General features: G+C 49.5%; 1 protein-coding gene across 20 annotated transcripts in view; it reads left to right on the top strand.

The window, feature by feature from the left end:
• Positions 1–21,067, top strand: part of MICAL3 (microtubule associated monooxygenase, calponin and LIM domain containing 3) — a 277,268-nt gene extending 256,201 nt beyond the window's left edge. For 8 of the 20 annotated variants that reach the window (XM_064591809.1, XM_064591796.1, XM_064591806.1 and 5 more), the window contains 5 exons: positions 2,737–2,787; positions 13,009–13,101; positions 13,528–13,627; positions 13,787–13,860; positions 13,958–21,067. In XM_064591809.1, the coding sequence (XP_064447879.1) occupies positions 2,737–2,787; positions 13,009–13,101; positions 13,528–13,627; positions 13,787–13,860; positions 13,958–14,142 (503 nt within the window). In that variant the 3' untranslated portion in view covers positions 14,143–21,067. The other 12 variants (XM_064591800.1, XM_064591803.1, XM_064591815.1 and 9 more) reach the window with 10 other exon arrangements.
• Positions 21,068–21,744: the final 677 nt, after the last annotated feature.

Below are 21,744 nucleotides of genomic sequence, written 5' to 3'. Positions count from 1 at the left end.
AGCCAAAGGTGGGAGCAGTAGGAATTGTTTACACAGTAGCATCACTACTAAATCTAGCAGCAGTGCAAGTTCCTTATAAAGAGTAGATCTCGGGGCGCCTGGGTGGCTCAGTTGGTTGAGCAACTGCCTTTGGCTCAGGTCATGATCCTGGAGTCCCTGGATCGAGTCCCTCATCGGGCTCCCTGCTTGGCGGGGAGTCTGCTTCGTCCTCTGACCCTCCCCCCCTCATGTGCTCTCTCTCTCTCTCATTCTCTCTCTCTCAAATAAATAAATAAAATCTTTAAAAAAAAAAAAAAAAAAAAGAGTAGATCTCAGAGAAAGACTCCCAAGCATGCAGTAAATACAAAAGCCAGCTCTGCTGTGGCATCATGGCCTGAATGTTACCCTCCTCAAGGCCTGCACTGTGACAGGAACTACTCTGACAGGCTGGGTCTCCCTGAGTGATGGCCCCCCCAGGGTGCTCTCCTGTACAGCTCTTCGCGACCACTCTCCTTGGAAGCCAGAATTTAAGTAAATACGTAAGATAGCCTCTTCCCTAGCACATTTTCAGGGAGTGCAGATACTTGCACATGGCATAAGAAACTTGGTCCTGAGAGCCTCACAAAAACAAGCTTACCTGACAGCACAGATGGATGTGTTGATGGTCCTCAGTGGGTTAACATCGGCATATCAGACTTCTGAATGTAGTGTGTCTTGTGTAAGCTTTAAAGGAGTTCCAAGTATTTGTGAATCAGGTAGTTGGGAGACCAGGGAATACTGCTCAAAGAACCCTAGGGTCTCACAGAACGGTTTGAAAACCACTGTTCTAGTCCAAACTCTGGTAAGCAAAGCTTTATCAAAACACCTTCACCCAAATACAGATTTGTCCTGTTTTTAAAGACAGACTTTGGTAGCTCCATTAGATTTCCCCATGATGCATTTGGGAAATTCTCAGGGTATAGTAGCTCCTATCATAAGAATATATTTCCAAACATACTATTTTCCTTTTCTTATTTTTTTTTTTTTAAGATTTTATTTATTTATTTGAGACAGAGAAAATGAGAGATAGAGAGCATGAGAGGGAGGAGGGTCAGAGGGAGAAGCAGACTCCCTGCTGAGCAGGGAGCCCGATGCGGGACTCGATCCCAGGACTCCAGGACCATGACCCGAGTCAAAGGCAGTCGCTTAACCAACTGAGCCACCCAGGCGCCCCTTCCTTTTCTTATTTTAAGCACATCACTTCTAAGGCTCGCCTCTTGTCAGAAGTCCCAGTTGGCCCTGGCTACTTGGCAGAGATCATCTTTGAGGCTGAACTGTGACCATTGGCTGTCCTTTCTCTCCTGCTTCTGCGTTCTGTTCCTCTTGTTAGTCTGGTTGCTCCTGGCTGAGTCCTTAAGGAGATAATCTCAGCTGAGCGTGGCAGTTTGGAATCTTCCAGCCATGCTAGCTGGCCCCTTCTCTGAGGGGGCACAGCTGACTGAACCTGTCATCCTGCCTCACCCGATGGGCCCAAGCTTCCATAGCTCTCTGAGGGGTCAGCCTGTTAGCAGGCTGCCCTTGCAGACGAGATCTGATATGGCCCTGCCATCTTATTGATCTCGATTTGTCTAAGGCTCATGTATATCTGGACCATAAGGGTTAGATTCAGAGCCTGCAAGCCTAGGGCAGATGTGATTTCTAGTCTAGAGCACCTGAGAAGCCCTTTTTGTTTCTGGAACCATGGTGCAAATTTTATCCGCTGCATCAGCCTTGAGCATGAGTTGAAAAACTATTCCAGGATTACATTCTACTTTCTGGTACGGCCATTCTTAAAGGGGGAACCCTCGTGTGGAGCAAAAGGCCACCAGGATCAGCATGCAGCTTGAGAGATCTGGAGGCAAAGGGTAACAAGGTACAGCTGACTTTTGTTGTACTATGCATTTATGATTCTGGGAGGATGAGAACTGCCCGACCAAGCCCAGCCCCTCAGCAGTGCCCAGGCTCTGCATCTCAGGCATGCGAAGAATGCAACCTCCTTGCTGGACAGCCTCGTGGAGCTGAAAGGCAAAGGAGTGCCTGAGGCTGGCAGACCTCCAAGAGCCTTAGGGCAAATAGTGACTCTGCTTTTAAAGAGAAGCCTGGCTGAAGTTGGGGCCCAACCTCAGAAGAAACAGGATCCCCTTCATCTGAAACCTATCCCGTGAAAGCAGTTCTGCAAGGAGTTTGATATGCTCAAGCAGGGGGTCACAGGTGAATTCTTGGGAGAGCTCGGACTGCCTTTCAACCTAAGGGTTGGTGGCCTTGCAGAGCTTTTTTAGAATGTTCACATCTTGCCTTCAGACCCTCAGCCTGGGGCTTCTAATATTCAGTAACAAAGGTAGTAAGTAGCCCCTGATCTGCCCTTGCATTTTTAAAAAATCTTAGTTAGATACAGTTGACTTCCGGCAGGGTCAGGACTCCCAGGAAAGCCAAGGCCTTCTATCCTGTCGTAACTGATCAGAGGTATGAACAGCAGTCCCATGGTTAATTGGCTATTAACTGTATCACGGGTGGTTTTGAGTGAGCTCTCCCTTCCACCACCAGAAAGTATATAGCTGCAGCACGTGTGTGTATAGATAATGCACTTCCAGAGAGATGCATGCTTTTCAACTGTTTCTCCTCACCCTCTTGCTATATCTCTGTGTTCCTTATGCTTTATGTCATTGATTGCTTTGGGTCTGCGGGCACAAGAGGGTTATCTGATCCAATAACTCTCTCTTCACCAATTCCTTGTTGTAGACTATTGGGGAGAGTCTTATTACAGTGGCCTCATCGACTTGCATCTGGGTGGTATGTATAGCAGCGTCTGTTGCTGACACTAACCCTGCTGACCCCCTCTCCCCACCCGCTGTCCCCAGTCCCTGCTCACAAACAACAAGAAGAAATCAACCTGATAACCAAATGGCAAAAGCACAGGCCCTTTTCCAGCTCATACGAGAGCAGCATGCTGGATCCTCCACACTGTCGAGACGGAGATTTGAGAGAGCCTTTGTTTCCCCGGATTATTTTAATTTTTTATAATGAAAGTTCACCTGCCCTTACCCATCCATATCACATCTGCATCCTGGTCCCTCTAATACTGTTTAGTCATCTGATAGTAACACACATGCACTCATTCTCATTCTCTCTCTCTCTCTCTGTCCACCTCCCCCCAAAACGTGACCTCTGCCCTGATCTCATTCTCATTCCTTACAACTTGTAGATGTCACATCCACTAGGACTCTCTCCCTGCCAGTCATAACTCAAAAACCAAACATGTAAAGAACTCAGCCTCACCCGTTTTCATTAGGGTGTGTTCATATTTCCCCTAAAAGACCCAAGTGCATGGGGAAGGTGTCAGTTGTGAGTTCTGCCCAAATTCACTGAACTTGAGGCTGTTGACAGATGCTTATAATAATGTCCCTCCCTCCTTGATGTGTCATGGAACTTACTCTGCAATCCTTTTCAATGAAGATAGGAAAAGTCTAAGGCAATCGTTCTCAGAGTGTGGGCTCTGGACCAGCAGCATCAGCAACATTACTTGGGAGCTTACTAGAAATGCAAATTCCCCAGCCCTATCCCAGATCTTCTGAATCAGAAACTCTAGAGGTGAGGCCTGGTTATTTGTGTTTTAACAGACCTTCCAGATGATTCTCATGCCCTCTAAAGCAGAACCACTACCTTAAAGGAATTCAAGATTTTTGATGTCTTGGCTGTACAGAGCTCACCATTTGTATTAGATTAGAGTAATAATCCATGAGTCTCATTTCTAGACTTTGGGCGGTTTTGTCAAAAGGAGTGCCAAGCAGCTGCTCCTGAGGTTAACTAGGGGAGACTCGGGCCCCTTCTTGGAGTTCCTGCATCCTTGGATGGGCAGTCTGACCGCTTCACCTCCCCTGGCAGGCTCCTTGCCTAGAAGTGGTCTTAAAACAGAAGAACTAGCAAAGATTATTCTCTGTCATTTTTTGCCATAATCCCATCCTTTTTAAGAGTCACTTTGTGGCCCATTCATTTACAAACAAAGGGCATAATTCTGTGATTCCTACTGTATGACAGTGCCATATCCTTAGAGAACCTCAAGCAGTAAGGGAATAGGCTCTTGGCCTCAGGTGGATTGGGTTGTTGCTCATCTCTGCTCTCTGTTTTCCGTCCCCAGGGTGCCACAGATTCCCACCCCTCTGCAAATCCCCTCAGTGCCCCAGAGCTTCTAGTGTATTCAAAGACTTCCATACTCATTGCCATTGATGCTGTAAAAGGGCTGATGCTTGCGTTCCAATTAACAAATCCCATTTCTTGTCTAATATCCTCGATTCCTTTCCCATCTCCTCCTAACGTGCCCTAGGGGGGGATGTTTATGTCAGTCCTAAAGGAATCTCCAGTGTGTGAAAGAGATTCTCATTAATTCAAAATCTCCTGGAAAGAACTGTCAAAATCTGTTTCTTTACAATTATATTCACCTTCCCTCCAGCTCAAGATCCAGTTGCCACACTGATCACCTTGTGTGCCTAGTTTTGTTTTCTTTACCCCCGTGCTTGAGTGATGAAATGTACTTGGCTGTTTTCAGTTCTCTGTCCTTGACTCGATAGCTACTAGCCTCTCAGGTTTAGAATTCCAACAAATTTCAGGGAAAAAGGAAATAAACAGAAAAAAGAAACCCCAGGTGTCTTCTGAGTTATAAAATACCCCACCATCAGATACCTTCTAGCCCCTGCTACTTGGGTCTCATCAACTCATCACTTCCTCTTTTGCTAGCTCATTATGATTTCAGTGTTAAATTTAGACTTCTCTGTGGTTCCATAGAGGCTGTTACTATCCAGTCAATGAAGCAGGAAAGAATCATCCATTCTGAAGGCAGTAATTTGTACCCCAGGCACAGAGCAAGGGCCCTCTGGCCCCGTTCCTGCCCATCTGCAAGAGGAAAACAGATGTCAGAATTAGGTCCCTTTTCAGTTTCTGCTGATGCTTCATTCTTAGAATACTTGGTAATATTCATTATTGGCGGGGGGGGAGGGGAGAAGGTTGCCCTTTTGAAATCTGGTGCCTGAATTGTAGAACCTGATTGCTTCTCTACTCTTGCATCCCCAGAAGGCCACAGGGCAACCCCACTGCTGGGCCCCAGACCGATCTTAGTTCTCAAGTGGGTGAGACAAAGCTCCGAGCAGTGTCCAGGTGTTGAAAATTCCATACCCTGCCCAGAGGAGTCCAGACTCCTGATCCCTGCCCCACATTCTGCCCAGTAAACTGTATTACTTTAGTAGGGTCTTTCAGTGGCTCTCGGCTAACTATTTTAAGGTTCCAGGTTTTAATACAGATTAAAAGTCTCTTGTGGCACCTGGGTGGCTCAGTCAGGTAAGTGTCCAACTCTTGATTTCAGCTCAGGTCATGATCTCAGGGTTGTGAGGTCAAGCCCCACATTGGGCATAGAGCCTGCTTAAGCTTCTCCCCCTTGCCTTCTGCCCTTCCCCACCCTCACATGCACAATCTCTCTTTTCAAAAAGGAAAAAAAAAGTCTTTTTTGAGCCACGGAGTATAGAAAAAAATATCTTTTCTTCACACACTTGCTTGAGTCTTGTGATTTCTTGTTGAATCTTGTGATTTCAAAAGACACCATTAGAAGGACACATAATGAACCCTGGACCAGAGAGGAACTGTCCCCAGGTAACCTCACTCCCCTTCCCTTTTCTTCAGGCTCTCCCTAACTGGTCCACCCACTACGTTTTGTTGCACTAGGACAGATAGATGACTAGAAATCTTTAGATAAAAATGGTCTCTCTTCAAAAGAACTTTTAATTAAACATATATACCCAATTTCTCATTTTGTTTTTTTTTTTTTAATGTTTTATTTATTTATTCATGAAAGTCAGAGTTAGAGAGAGACGCAGAGGCAGAGGGAGAAGCAGGCTCCCCGCCTAGCAGGGAGCCCGATGTGGGACTCGATCCCAGGACCCTGGGATCATGACCTGAGCCGAAGGCAGACGCTTAACCATCTGAGCCACCCAGGCGCCGCCTAATTTCTCGTTTTTGAAGACTTCTCCACCCAATCTGTATGTCTCAAAGGGAAATTGAAAGAACATGAATGGTTTAGAAATGTAACAGAAAGGCCTGAAAAATGGTCTTTCATTGTTGCCGGTGAGTTGGGGTAGAGGCACAGGGAGGCCTAGCCCAGGCCTGCTCACTTCCCTCCCTTCCTGTTCTATTTGCTTGCCTTAAGTTGATGTTGGTACATTTTTTATTTGTCTGTTTTGTCAGAGCATTATTAGCCCTGCTCTGTTTTTGCTTAGGAACTTGAAATTCTTGAGATTTCAAATCCAGCATTCTAATGTACGTGTGTGTGTGTGTGTGTGTGCGCACGTGTGCACACGTGTATGCATTGAATCTCCGTTCTTACATGCTTTTTTCCTTTTCCTTGTTGGGGGGCTTCATTTATTCCCCAGTCTAGAGATTCATTCTACACTGAGTTTTTAATAACACAAGGCACATCTTAGCCCTAAGTATGTAGACTGGGCCTGCTAGACCAGAAACCTTCCACCCTATCATGATGCCTGCTTATCACTCAGCAGCATTGCAAACCAGCCAACTTGATTACCCCTGTGTTTGGGATTGGGCGCCTCAGCCTTGCACTGCAAAGTTTGCCTGCCTCAAGTCAGAAGCATGGCATTGATACTGAGGAGTCAGAACAGGCAGCAAAACATCTGGTCAGTCTTCCCTTGCTTCAGACTACATAACCTGAACTACACAGAAAAGAAAATCAATGAAAGCCTCATTCCTTATATCTGAATCACCAAGAAATTCTCCCAGTCCTGGACTTGTGGCTTTCTGCGAATGTAATCTGGTAGATTGAGCTTGGACGTGAAAGGTAATGCCCCTGATGTTCCTTACGAAAAGATAAACAACATTCTGGTGGTATCTGTAAGCATGAATTGTATAAAAAGTTACTGCTGCAATGGTAGGTCTGCTATCAGCAAATAGAGTGGCATTACTGCCAAAAACAAGTGTGAGAAATGAGAGTCCCCGCCCAGGCAAGATGAGGCTGCACAGACTGGCCCACAGAGGCAGGCCCAGAGCTACCATAGCAGGAAAATAGAACCACAAAATATGACTGAGAAATAAGCATCCTTGCATCCTATCCATGACACCTTGGAGCTTGTTCAGAGGCCAAAAGGAAGTGAAAAAGAATCTCTTCCTTTATGTGGGATTTTCCCAAAAAAATGTAGCTGGAAAGGAAGTAATCTAACCCAGGGCTACTTAATGGATTTTTATACATGAAACAAGCTCCAGTGTATCAAAAGGGAAGGTGTTGGGATGGCGAGGGGCAATTTTGAGCCTATAAAAGGATGATATTTCTATGATGTTTATGAGCTGATTGTTTGGAATTCTGTCCTTTCCTGTGAGAATGCAGTTACAAGTGGTGGCTCGGCTTATAAAAAGCCCACTTTCCTCATGTCTCTAGTGCACAGTACTAGGCTATGACATTCTAGAACATAACCATGATTCCATGAGGAAATGCAGCATTCCAGGCTCGTACTTCTGGAATGTAGATTTCTCCCTAGGCCATCTGTCTAGACCCTCCCCCTGGTCTACTAGGCACTGGTGGTAGAGAATCTGAAGGTTTAAGCGTGGGGCGAGGGCTCCTTTGTCCGACAACAGGAACTGGGAGCCTATGTAGTGGGAAGAGATAAGTACTTGGGATGAGGCAGATGCCCACAGCTTTTTCTCGGCTCCAGACCAGACCTGAACATCCCCTTTATTTTTGTCCAGGAATCCTTGAGACTGGCCCACCAACTTGCTGCCAGACCAGCCCTGGGCCACGTGAGAGGCAGGGCTTAGAGTGAGGTGTCCAGGCAGGTCAGGGCCAAGTGATAGTGTGGGGAACACCCCCAACCTAGGATTCAGGTCCTAGCTTCACCCTGTGCCCAGCAAAGTCACTTATCCTCTCTGGGCCTCTGCAGGATAATGGAAGGAAGGGCTGATGCTGCCACCTACCCAGGCCTGGCCTTCTGAGTAGGGTCTGCGTGTGACTCCTCTTCTCCCAGCTGCTTCCAGGAGCTACCATTTGTTAGATTTACCTCAAGCCTTTGTGGGCCCTTTCAAGAGGGCCGACAAACTCTTAGTTCAGAATGGCGGAGGAAGATGTGGGCTTTAGTCAGGCTGTGCCACATTTAACTGCTTGGAGCCTCAGAACCCTCATTTGAAAATAGAGCTGGTATGCCTGGCCAGGTAGCCACCGGGGAGCAGGGTAAGGCTCAGATGAAATAACATCTGTGAGAATGTTTTGAAATGAAAGCACAACTCATGCTTATTACATGCAGCACACTGAATCTGATGTACTGCTTTTCAAAGTTCAGTGGCCTATCTCAGCTGCCCCATGTCAAGATGAGTGGGCTAGAGAACAGCCGACAGCAGTCACTTTGCAAAAGGAAGCGCTTCGGCAGAGGAAGACGCTCAGTTTGCTGCCAGGGTAGAAGGTGGGGCAGGTGAGCTTGCAGCTTCTCGAAGGCAGAGAGAGCAGTCTGGGATGAGAGTGTAGACCTGCTGGTGAGAAGCCTCCGACCAGCACCAAACTCTGGGTTTGCTTAGACGTGCTGACTGAAGTCCAGGGGACACAGGGATAGTTGGATAAGTGATCACTGGGGTGCCCCTTGCAAAGACACAGAAACCTATCACCCAGCATTTTAAAGTAAGCATAATAAAAGTTGTAAAGGCTTATATTTGCCATAAACTTGATGACATCTTTGCTCTTAGAACTAGTGACCAAATCATCTATTTCTCACATCTCCAAAAAAGGCAAAGAAATTACACTCGAAATCAGCACCTCTGTGCTTCCCTTGCGTGCTCATTTCAGATTCAAGTCCGGGTGGAACTCCCCTCATTTAACTGATTTTTTTCCCCTTGATTTCTTATTTTTAAAACTATTTATTGGCTGTTTTTTCTGATTATAAAAGTAGTATACATTACTACTTAGATTTTGGAGCACGAAGGAAAGTCTGGAGAAGAGAGTCATAACCATGCATCCTGTCTGCTCAGCCCAGCTCCTCCCAGAGGCGTGGCCCATTCCCATTCTGCCTTCTGTCTATTACTATGACAATGCCTTCTCTTTTTCTTTTTTTTTTTACACTTTTTCTAACACTTGCTTTCCCTGATATCCCCTTTACTGATTTCATTTTCTAATTTCTGTTCTGAATATCCTGTTATCTCATATTGTCTTCTGTATTGGAAAGGGTGTATAAGGATGTGGTCTACATAAAAGGAACTAAAAGTTACATTTTGTGATATCCAGAAAGTAGAAACACATTTTTAAACATACGTGCAAGTACATGGGCTCAGCTGTATTGGTTGTGTATCATGTCACTATCCCTTGCTAATGACTATGGACACCGTTCCACTCCGCACCAGTCTGTTTGCGTAATGTCAGTACCAGGAAGCAGCAGAGATTGTTCATTGACATCGTGTTATTTATCCAGGTGTTCTGATCACCAACATAGAGTCTGCACTTTGAAACAAGGAAGGTTGAATGTGGATCAGCTCTAAGCAGAGAAAGGAGCCCTTCTCCCTTCCCCCCACATCAGCTAGTCACAGTCACATCTGTTTAGAACCCTGGATGTAATCAACATTACACACACACACATGCACACCCACAAAGAAGTCTCTGGCTTTAGTTTGGAAGTTTTACCCGATACCAGATTCACTGTGCACAAAGCACTATGATGAACACTGAAGGGTTAAAAGAAGGGGAAGATGTGGTACCTGCGTTTGCAAAGCAGAAGGGCCCCTCGACCAGTAGCTTGTCTATTGGGCCTTCCTGTTACTAAAACAGAGCTATTTCTTAAACCCTGTTCCACTCCTAAAACTGCCCCTGCTCCCTACCGTCCTGAGGCCATTTCTCTGAGCCTGTGTCTCCTGTGTGTGCCCCCGTGGTTCTGTGATGGTCCCTTGCTGGGCTCCTCTCCCTCTCCTTGAGTAACCGTCCCTAAGTCCTAGACATGTCTCTCTGCACCCTGTCTTCTCTCGGTTGCCCCGTCCATGACTCTTAGCAGCATTGTTACTGTGAGTTTTCGATATGTCCTTGTCAGCTCACCCCTTTTGGTCTTCCAGTCCAAAGTGGGACAGCCCTCCCCCAGCTGTGCCACTGGAGCCCTCTCCAGAGGTGGACAGGCAGAAGAAAAGGGGGTGGTTGGCTCTCCCTGGTACATGGGGGGGATATGACATGGACTGGGGGAAGTCGCCTCTGTATGGTTATGTTTCCCTCAATTTGTCCTGGCTCAGAATTCAAAGCACTGTAGAGTACCCTGGAAGCCCATCCCTAGATGAGGCGCTGCCTCCGTAGACTCAGAGCTGCTTTCTGTGGGCATGTGGTAATCTAGTGGTTGCAGACCCCTCCGCCCCCCTTAGGCTTATCCAGGGCTAGTTGTACGTGGAGCGCATGCATCTATGGTGACATCTTAGAATATTTCACATGGATTTGGTTGGTGACCTGAGGTTATCACCTGCAAACTTAGGAGCAGTATTGGGCACATATTTAATCATGGACTGTTCCACAGAGGTAGGCAGACCAATCCCAGGGGCTTTGGGCATTTTTGAGGAGAAAACCCAACACCCAAAGGCCACGATACGATGATATCCAAATGTCACCACCTTTGCAGTAAGGAACAGAGGAAGAAGGAACAGCCCACTCACCCCCAGAGCTGCCCGCCATCGCCAGGGAACATGTGCATTCCTTTTTTAAGCCGCACGCCCAATGCCTGGGTCTGCTCTTGTTCAGTTTCCATGCTGAAAAAAGGACTTAATTCATTTGTAGACTTTGTTTCCCTTGTTTCTGCTTTTCCATTTCTTGTATTTTTTTTCTTTTCCTCCTGTTGTTCCTTTCTCACTTCTTATGCTTTTTGTCCTCTGCTTGTTTTTTATTTCACCTTCTCCCTGTCCCTCTCCAATTCCAAACTCCTCTTCCTCCTCCTTTTCCTCCTCTTCCTTTTTGTCTTTCTTCGTCTCCTCCTCCTCCTTTTCCTTGTTTGGTCCTTTTTGAAGTTGAGCCCAGTGGCGGGACTCCACGGCGTAGACCTCTCTCCTTCTGCCCTTGCTGTGTCCAGGAAGGTAACGTAACTCCCCCAACCTCATCCCCACTGCCTCTCAGGGGTCGTAGCAACACTAGTCAAACAGGGACCCAAAACCCAGCTATTTCTCTTTTTCTCTGACACTCAATAGCCTTGTTACAAAATTCCATGAGTATGTGGCAGTTTCTTACAAGGTACAGTATCCCTTTGACTATCTTGGGGAGGACTGGGGTACAGAGGGAAACCAGAGAGCCTCCAGGTACAGGCCTTTCAGGCTACAGCTGAGCATCCCATGATATTGTGCCACCATTCATGGTGGGACTTTCCAGACTCAAATCGAGCAGATAGAGGGGACACACGGGTGAGGAACCTCCTACCTGTGTGGCAGAGATTTATATTGGTGGAGTCGAGGAATACTGTCCTTACAAAGACTGGTCTACACAATGCCCCCAAGTTCTTTTCCAAAAAAACAAAACAAAAGCCACTAAATGCAAACTTCTCTACCCTGTGTCTTGCTGAGTGTGTGTATTTTTTTTTTTTTTTAAGTTTGTCTGATTTGAAGTCTGTTGTGGTGATAAGATTGTTGTTGAAAAGGCATGTGGGAAGGGGAAAGGGGAGTGTGGTCATGACTAACCCTTGCTAACCTCTTACCTCTGCTCTTCATGGTGCTCACATTTGACTTTCACCCACCCCGCCATATACCTTTGCTCATCGGCTGTGAACAGTCTCTACCATAGCTCATGAGCGGTGTTCAGATATATCCCAGTAGAATTTTTGTCCTTGGTCATGGAGAGGCGGGAAGGAGGGAGAGACTTCCCAGTGCATTCCCAGCTTGCTGCACTGGACAGCTTGCATGCCTCAGGGCTCCATCTTCCATGCCATGTGGGCACACTGTGCAGAGATGCTCAGAAAGGAATGCATGGAACTGAGCTGTGGGCTGCCCTAAAAGCCAAAGGACCAAGTCTATTGGGTCGGGTAAGGAGAGCTTTCATCCCCAGACACTCCAGCCCTCCACAGAGGCAGGCTCGGCTGGTCAGGAGGGAGTTTCTGTCTTGCAGAGTAGGACTCAGGGATAGGCCTCCACCTTGGGAGCACAGCTGCACGTGCACCCAGGCACCATGCATACGCTAACCCCCGCTTGTGTGAGTGCTATTCGTTTCTGCCTCTCCAGAGCGTGGCCCCCGTTGAAAGACTAACTGGCTTGGGCCTCCTGCGTGTCAAGCAAACAACGCAGCAGAGAGTTGTCTTTGAACAGTGTGCAAGGAAGTCAGGTGGGAAGAATGTAGGAAACAGTGAGTAAGGAGCTTGACAGAGGAGCGCATTGTCTCACCTGAGGGTATATTCCGTATGTTTCTGGGTCTGGTCTTTACCGGGATAGGACATCCAGCCAAGTGAGTCATAAAATGGAAGGCACTTTGAAAGATCTCCCAGTCCAATGCCTCTTAACCTGGGGCCCACGGGTGAACTTCAGGGGGCCCAGGAACACCCTGAAGTTCTATATAAAATTGTTGGATGTGTAGACATGTATTTTTCTAGGAAGAGAGTCCCTAGATTTCCTGAGATTCTCAGAACGGTTTGGAATCCAGAAATATTGAAGACCACTGACAGAATCTGTCTTTTGCTTTAGGCAGGACCTTACTATTGCCATGAGCTTCTTTGTGCTCCAAGGGAAAAGAGTTTGTTCTCTCCTTGGTTGGTCTGATTGCTTGGAAAGTTCTTCCTTCTGTTCTCCTGCCACAGTTAAGCCCAGCAGGGTCAAGCTTTCCCGGAGAGAGATTTAGTTATCAGCCCCAGAAACTGCTGCTGGGGTTAGGTCAGAGCAGAGGGCACTGCCTAGGGTCTGCTGGTGTTCTCTCTGCCCTTGGTGAGGAGCCTGACAGCCGTCCTGGGAGGTACTGCGTGTACCAGGCAGGATTCGTTGGGAGAGTGTTTGTCAGGAAGCCTGATAAGGCCACAGTTTGAGAACAGCCATCTCCCTGACCAGGAGCTGAAGAGATGGGGACGCATCAATACAGTGGCCCAGACGGGGGCAGCAGCCCAGGAAAGAGATGGGCCAGTGAGGGTAACTTCAAAGGGGGTAAGTGCAGCTTATAAATTTGCATTTGCCTGGTTCACGAGACTGGTTTTCTAAAAGCAGACCTAGTACCTAGCAAGTACCAAATAGATATGAAATGAGTGAAAAAAAGGGAAAAAGGAGGGCAAAGCACTTCAGACCTACCAAGAGCAATCCATTGAGCAGGAGGGGTCCAAACAGGCTGTGACCAGGTTACCGAGGGGGTGCAGGTTGGGCCTGGGAAGGACAGGTGGAGAGCGCAGACTCTGTTAGGCTCTGGGGCATGGTGCCCCCTTCCATGGCTGTAGGCAAACTTTGGACCTGGCTTGGGAGTGTTCCGGCAGCATCCTGCTCGGCTCTCTTTGCACATTTGCCCCTGTGTGAGACTCCTGCCGGCCGGGGTGGACAGCAGACACTTTGCTGTGCCTGACACACCCTCTCTCTTGGCAGGCATGGGGAAGAAAGATGACCCCAAGCTGATGCAGGAGTGGTTCAAGTTGGTGCAAGAGAAAAATGCCATGGTGCGCTACGAGTCGGAGCTGATGATTTTGTGAGTGGCCTTTGGATGGGGACCCAGCAAAGGGGGGCCGTCAGTCAGCACCTATCACAGCAGGAGCACAGCTGCTTCCTAATTTAGGAGATGAGGAAATATGGCCCCCCGAGTCACCATGCTTGTCTCCCTCTCTCCTCCCCCCGCCCCCAATCCCAGTGCCCGGGAGCTGGAACTGGAAGACCGGCAGAGCCGACTACAGCAGGAACTTCGGGAGCGGATGGCGGTGGAAGGTAAGGGGGGAACAGGGCTGGAGGGCACCCGGGAAAGCTGGGTGTGGGCCTGCTGCCTCCTGGCCCTATAGACCTAATGTCTTTGGCCACTGCCCAGATCACCTGAAAACTGAGGAGGAGTTGTCAGAGGAGAAGAAGATCTTGAACGAGATGCTGGAGGTGGTGGAGCAGAGAGACGCCCTCGTGGCCCTGCTTGAGGAACAGCGACTCCGGGAAAAAGAAGAAGACAAGGACCTGGAGGCTGTCATGCTATCCAAGGGCTTCAGCCTGAACTGGTCCTGAGCTCTACCTGTGCTCCGGCTGGCTGGTCTGTGGCATCCACCTGACCCAGGCTGGGTTCTCCCAAACCACCCAGATGAAAGATCTCAGAAGGCCCGGCACCTCCTGGGAGTTGACACGCAAATGTCTATGTGCCTCTTGAAAAGTGGGTCGAATGTCTGTGCTCTGGGGAACCCCGGGTGAAGATGATTATCTGAGGTGGCTCAGCCTCCTTGGAAGAGGCCCACCCTGACTTCCTGCTCCAGAGAGAGGAATACGGAGCATTTGACATGTGATATGGGAAAAAAGAAAACCCGCTTGCTCCCCAAGGACACGTGGTGGCTGAAGCTCCTCCTTCCACAAGAGGAGACAAGAGAAGGAAGCTGCCCCCTCTCCGTCAAAACCACAACCACCAGAGTGCACCTTCACGGAGCGGAAGGGACAGCAATCTTCTTCATGCTTCCTGAAGCACCACCAAAGAAACGAAGAAGACACCCCGGCGGGGGCAAGATGTGATTCAAGCCCTAGGAGGGGGGCAGTGGCCAGCAGGTCAGCGCCTGCCCCAGTATCGCAGGGGAAGCTGGAGATGGGCTGGCTCCCGAATTCATGATGCAAGTAAGGAGGACCCAGGAGGGGTCTGCTCCCTGGCTCCCTGCACCGCACACTGGACCCCTTGTGGCCAAATGCCCCAGGCCTCCCTCTGGCTGTGACCCGAGGCCTGAGGATTGCTGCATTCTGCTTTGAATTCACAACAATTTTGACACTGGAAATACTGACTTTGGGGGACAGGATGAGGCCCTACATTTCTAGCCCCCAGTTGACAGACAGGCGTTGTTACTGTTCAGCGCTTCACGTCGGGGTGGGAGATTATCTTTTTCCCTGACCTTTTTCCTGTGTTTGCACATTGAGATGAAGCTGTCAGCCTAGCAAGACGCTCAGCCGCTTCGGACCCTTTTTGTCAGTTAACTTATTTTTTTAATACTTGAAGAGAAGTAACTTCATTTTTATATCTTTACTAGAGACACTGATCACTTGGCACCCGATGTAGGAGTGACAGGGGTATCTGCCGTGTCCTCCTACACGGTCCTATCCCGAACTGACTGAACGCTGTTCCAGCCATCTATTTATTAGCTTTCTTCAGAGTGTTGCTGACCCAGTTGGCATCAGGGAGCAGCTGAGAACCCCACGTGGGTTCTTGGTCCTAGCTCTCCTGTCCCCTCCTGTATTTGGCGTCTGGCCCCTCCTCCTTGACCCGGCCCACCCTCACTGTGGTACCAAACTTTGTGTCTGCACCATTCATTTGTCAGGGGTACATTTCAGCACTGTTTGAGGCCAGGCCAAAGGGCACAGATGCCACTCGCCTCTCCCTGTTGAACCCTGGCTCTGCAGAACCCATTTATTTTCTCCATTTTGGTGCCAGGGTTTCACCTCCCCATAGCACATTTATTATTAAAGGTAAGCCCTTTTCCAGGCTGGCATTGTAGTCTGGGACCTTGTAATCCCTCTGGCTGATGAGAATTCTCTCAGCCCAGCCTCAGATCCAACCCGATAGAGATGCAAGTGTTGGAATTTAGGTTGGTCTCTCACAGTTAACTCTACCCTGAACCTCCTCTGCACCTCGATCTTCATGGGAAGGCATGGGATAATGAGCACCATGTAACTGGCTCCTTGAGCCAAACTGCTCATTTCTCACAGTTCAACTAGAGACTGGCATTGTACAGCTCATAGAGCCACAGTCGGAGAAAATGTGGTGGGGAATCCACAGAACTGACACACGGTCAGCGCAGGGAGGATTCCTGTCCGAGCAAGGCCAATGCGGAAGGGCCCTCTGGCAGACTCCTGGTGGAGAGGGGCCAGGGTAGGGCGAGCAGAGGCCTGGCAGTTCCTCAGAGTAGCCTAGCTCAGGTGTCCGTGCCGACCTTGGGACTTCTTCGGGGAGCCCCGCCATGCCTCAGCTTGAACCTTCATTCCTAGTACAAAGGAACAGGGAATGTGTCTTGCTCTTCACTTTGTCCATGAGCTGCCATCTGTCTCCTGTGGAAGCACAGGAGGTGCGCTGCTGACAACCGTCGCAGCTCCGACTCCTTCACTTCCTGTTCTCTGATGAGGCGGAGTGTCCGTGTTTATGCGCTTTCTTAAAAAGGCGAGAGGAGGGTGTTCTAGATTCCCTCTTTAAACCTCACCCTTCCAGTAAAATTGGACTTGAGACAGGCCCCTCATCGCCTGTGTGGCCTTGTCCCTGACCCTCTTCGTCCCTCGAATGCCGCCGTAGCCAGCCCAGCCCCAGGAGAGCCGCCTCCATCCCTCCTGGCTCCTGCAAACCCTGGAGCAAGGCAGCGCTGTGCCAAGTGGTGGGCTCAGGACGTGACCGTAGCGACACGCTGTGAGTAGCCTCATGTAGCGCGGGCGCCACACGGGACCTGTGCCCTCGCGGCCGGCCGGCCCGGTCAGCCTTTAGCACCCCTGCGTCCTTCCGAAGCACACACTGCGGGCTGCGGTTGCTAGAAAGGGGACTGAAGACTTTGCAGAGAAGGTTCCAAAATCCACAAGCCTCCAACACGTGCCCTGGTTCTCCACTCCCAACGCTGTTAGGACTTGCGGCTCTAGTAGTGCCCCTTTCTTTTAAAGCTCCCGTTTTATAACCACTAGTTTGCGGTTTATGTTAGTACCCTGGTGACAGGCTGCATGAAATGTTTTCCAACTCTGGAAATGCATGCAGCTCCAGGCAACTGTTCTTCCCGAGATTTAAGTCCCCTTGAAGGCAGGGACACAGGAAATGAAATGCCAGAGCTTGAGTGAGCCCAAACACAAGGCCCACAGAGTGGGCAACCAGTTCCGCATCACCAGAGGGAGGCAGCAGACACCTCCACTCCTGAGTCTGAGGGACTTCTTGTGGAGTTCTCACCCTGCTCGGGTGATATCTTTGGGCCTTTGCCCCCAGAAACCATCCTCCAGTTGCTTTTGACCAGCAATGATAGACTATTCTTTATCCTCTGAAAAGAGAAGAAAGTTTTCAGTGGGGCAGGAGGTAGAATTCAAAGAAAAACAGTTGTAAGGTGGTAATAACTGAGCTGCAAAGGGGAATGGGCCACTTTATGCGCAATAAAAGTTTTTCACAGAAATACAGAGTGTATTTCTTAAGTCATTTTACCAAACTTGGCAGCGAGCCAGGATGCATTTCCACGTTCCAGCACCTGCCCTTTTCAGGTATGTGGTGTCCATGCAAGTCATTTAGATGCCTGGCGCATGTGTGGGTGTGTGTCCAAGCTTGTTTAAAGAACACAACTTCATCTTACCCAGGCTCAGCCATCAACTGCTGTCATTTGAGAAAATGCCTGAAACAACTTAGTATGATAGACGCTGTTCTTCAAAACCAGGCCTCAGTACCGTCTTGAAGAGAGGAAGCACGTTCTGTGAAGTGAGATTCTTCAAGTTGGAGTGGTCCCATGCTCCTGGCAGCCTTCCTTGCCAGCCCTGCGTCCGTGCCAGCCTGGCCTCTGTCCTTTGACACAGCTGCCCAGGGAGCCCAGTGGTGTGGGGTCTGCAGCCTCCAGGCCTAAATCGTTCAGATGTGTCAGTGTCCACAAGTACATTCAGCATAGGGTCTTGGAGAGATATCACCCTTCTTTGGACTGGAATCATCCCCAAGAGATTGAAGGGAACAATCCTGGCCAACTCTTCTCTCTGCTACAGGAAGCCTCTTGGGTTTGTCTCCAAATGGAGACACATTCCAGCTCTTTTCCCCTCCCTTGGTGTGATGACTTTGTCATCACCCACAGAGCTAACCCCAAAGGCACATGTCTCCCTCCGGCCCAGTAATGGCTGCAGGGAGAGAAAAAATGGCACTAGATGGGTGGAGGGGAGTGTTGGCCAGCCTAGAAGTCACTGCCATGGAAGCTGGTTCCCAGAGCCTTTCAGCCTTGTTGCCCGCTATCCCAGAAAGAAGAAAGGGGCCTCTCTGACACAGACGTGGACATCTCAGGCAGAAAAAATATAACTAGCTCAAGTGAACTTTCTGTGGCCATGGTGCGTGCCTGTTGGGGAAGACTGGAGTTCGGTAGTCACCACCTGTGCCGATCTCAGTCACCTTTTGTTCCTCAGAGGGGCTGGCTTCGATTAGAGCCGGAAGCAGGCAGGATTTGACCGCAGTTCCAGCAGCCCCAGGTAGCCAGAAATGATGATTGCTGTTTTTAGGCAGGTAACCAGAAAGGAAGACTGCCCAAGCCCCCACGTAAGTGCCACCTCAGAAGCACACACCCTCATTCCTTCCAAGCAGCTACCATGTCTTATGGCTCTGAAATCCCTCCTGAACCCTGAGTCTTCCTGGAATCAGAGTGAAAAATGGCAAACGGAGAGAATGTGCCATTTTATTTTATGAGCTGGCCAGACTGGCCCACTTACGGAGATTCTCCCTCCTCTTGTGTTACCAGCTCGGAAGATCCCCTCCCAGCAACGCTCAGTGAAGAGGGTAAGAAGCCATCCTCTTAGGTGGGTTATGCCCCACTGAGACATCAGCCCAGGGGCCAGAGCTGCACCGCGTACGCTAAACCAAGGAGCCTGTTAGGCCAGGTGCCCAGGGTCACAAAGGCCTTTCACGGACACTCCCAGATGAACCACCTGTCACTGCTGAACTTGACCACGTAGCATTTTGTGACAGCCCGACTCCTTGTGTCCCCTGCCCTGAGGTCTTCCTGCAGGTGGGGCTTAAACAGGGAAGCCAGAGTCCTGGCTTCTGTGGGTAGGCCATGTATGCTGGCTGCCTCTGCCTGAGAAGCCAGCTGATACCAAGACAAATATGGAAGAGGCGACAGCGTCCATGATGCACACTCACGCGCGTGTGCGCATACACATAAGCATCTTCCTTTTCATGGTCAGCATGACCTTTCTCCAGAGTGGACATCTAGCTGTAAAGTAGGCTGAATTTAAGCCTTTGGACCCAGGAGGGACCAGCTGTGGTGGTGGTCCAGGCTCCCGGCTAAGGCAGGATCCAAGTTGAGGATCTTGTAACAACAAACAGCCTGGTGCGTGGAAGACCACAATTGTATGGAACAGTCTCCAAAGTAGGCAGATGGAGCAGTCCTCCAGATCCAGGGGAAGGGTCGTTTGGAGTGCCCATTGCAGGTGTGGGGCTGCCTCACACAACCTGTGAAATGAGAAGGAGGTTGCTGGTGTCCGTGGCCACAAGTGAGAGAGCGGTAAGGAAAGGGAGTTAGCATTCAGACATGAGACTCGCTCCTGCCTCTTCCCTGACTTCAGAGGAAGCTGAGGCTTAGCATGTAACTGGTCGGTGCCTCCCTCCCTGTTAACCAACCCACAGGATCCATGGGAGGGCAAAACATTGAAGGGTTTGAGATTCTTGAATCGGGGCCTTTGTAGATGGACAGACATCTTTCATGACGGTAACTAATGTTGCCCTTGAAGAAACCAGAGGAGGACTGAAGGCGGTCCCAGCACCTCTAGGGGCTGACTCCTTACTACCCAAGTTCATCTCCTATCTATCTGGTGAGCCAATGGAGTTGTGCATTTATTTTTAATTACTTAAAATGCTGGGCTGAATCTTCTGTTTCCTCTCAACTTAATCCAGGTTGCTGTAGACAGGCAGTGTTCGCAGAACCTTCAGATGGGCCGCTGCTGGGTGTGTGCCTGAGGTGGGACCATGCTGAGCTCGAGTCAGCACTCAGTGCCTTACTGGGAACAAACCAGCACTCTCAGCTCAAGGGGACGCCCCAGCCTTTTCCCTCCTGCTCCCTTCTACAGCCCACAGCCACCGGCCACCTCCACCTTCATCTTAAGGCAGCTCTGCCAAACCTGCTCTCCCTGTGGTGGCTCCAGGGGACATGCCGTGGGTCCCTGGTCCTCCAGAGTCATGATCAAGGATAAGGGATTCATCCAAGTGAAGGCTAGGGTATGTTAGTGTTAAGATGCTGATCAAGAGCCAAAACAAGGGTTCACTCACATACACCAGAGGCAACTGGCACAGCAAGCAACGGGAAAAAATGAGTGTTTCTTGGTAGAAAGGCCCAGATGAATACCCAAGGTTTGGCACTGTGGCCTTCAAGTTGTCTCCCCAAGAGCTTGAATGCCAGGTCTTTCCTGTGGAGAAAAACACAAGAAGCACCTGACAGCCAACAGCCCCCTTTCCCCAGCTGCATTTTATTTAACGCTTTTTAAAAATGTTTTTAAAGAATTAAGTACCATTTTTAAAATGTAACCAGGGCCAGACTTACTTGGTACCAGCCTTCATATTGGGACAGAATCCTGTTTCTGGCCCTAGTAATTAATGTTGTAAGTCTTCATCACATTGTTGTTAAAGTCACCTGTAAAAATCTGGGTGGGGAGGCAGGAGGGTCAGGTGGGGAGGGTCGTGCCTGAGGCTGGAAGATGCTGGCCTTGGGTCAGCACTTGGTGCCTTATACCAGTTTGGGAACAAACCAGCACTCAACTTGGGGGGGCACCCTCTTCTTTTCCCTGCTGCCTCATCTACAGCCCAGGGGATCAGAGTTGGTAGAGCTTTACCTCCTGAGGGGTGGTGACCCCAGAGTGAGAGTCTCTTCTGAGTGAATCACCCCACCATGGCCTTGGCCCCTGTTCCTGGAAGATGCAGAGAGCAGCCCCAGGACCCTGCCAAGTTTTCCTATGGGAAGATATTTGGAAGAAGCATCAAGAAAAGACAAGTCTTCTGCAACGCTGTGCCTGAGGAGCGTGGAGAGCGGGGATGCCCGCTGTGTTGACTGCAGGGGTTGATGTGGACATGTACACTAAGTTCATGCCTGTGTTTGTGAAGAGCCCTGCCCACCCTGTTCCTGAAGTTTAGAGTCTTTAATGGGAAGGGACGAGGGAAACAAATAGTAACTTTTCTTCGGTTTGGTGTAGCCGAGTGCACATTTACCCTCCAGCTGTTTGCACTCCTATGGCCGACAACCAAAATAAAGTCCGTCATTTTTTTTTCTTCTGTGTGGAAGAGGATCATTTCTTCCCCCCTTCAGGTGCCAGGACCCCCTGCCCACCCAGCCTGGCCTCCGGCAGGGCTAGTATCCACCGGGGAGGGTGAGCTGTGTTGCTGCTGGTTACTCGTGGCTCCTTCCACTCGTCCTACGTGCCCCCCACAACTTTGTTTGGATTGAAAAAAACCCAGCTAGGGGAGTATCCCTGCCTCTCCCTTGATCTTACTATGTATCTTGAAAGAAAAGAGCAAACAGAAAAATTGTCTTTCTGCCCAAACTAAGGACCCCCCCGCCCCCAGCATCTCCTGCTTTTTCATCTCTGGGTGAGCATGGGAAGTTTCCCTGCAGCACAGTGGGGGGGGGAGGGGGCGGGCCAATGGAGGAAACGCACCTCTAGTAGGATGGGAGGGGTCTTAAGGGCAATAAAAAGAAGACATGGACTGAAAACCTGAAAAGCCAGCTACGTGATCAGGGATGAAAAACTAGGAACCCGATGATTCAAGTCAGGACTGTGGTAAGGAGAGGGGCATCGATGGGTTGACCCTGGAGGAGGCCTTAATCAGCAGAATGGATCAAGTGACACTGAATAGAGGGGAGGGGGTGGGCCTGCTGGCCTCTCCACAGTGGGCATCCTTGCAGCCTGGCCCCCTTGCCCACCCAGCCTGGGGAGTATGTCCATTCT

This window comes from Mirounga angustirostris, unplaced genomic scaffold (assembly GCF_029215605.1).
Source record: "Mirounga angustirostris isolate CCGP_5_RB_7025 unplaced genomic scaffold, mMirAng1.0.hap1 SCAF_5, whole genome shotgun sequence".
In the NCBI taxonomy this organism is placed as follows: domain Eukaryota; kingdom Metazoa; phylum Chordata; class Mammalia; order Carnivora; family Phocidae; genus Mirounga; species Mirounga angustirostris.
The sequence above is the reverse complement of the archived record's forward strand: the minus strand, read 5'-3'. Positions and strand labels throughout refer to the sequence as shown.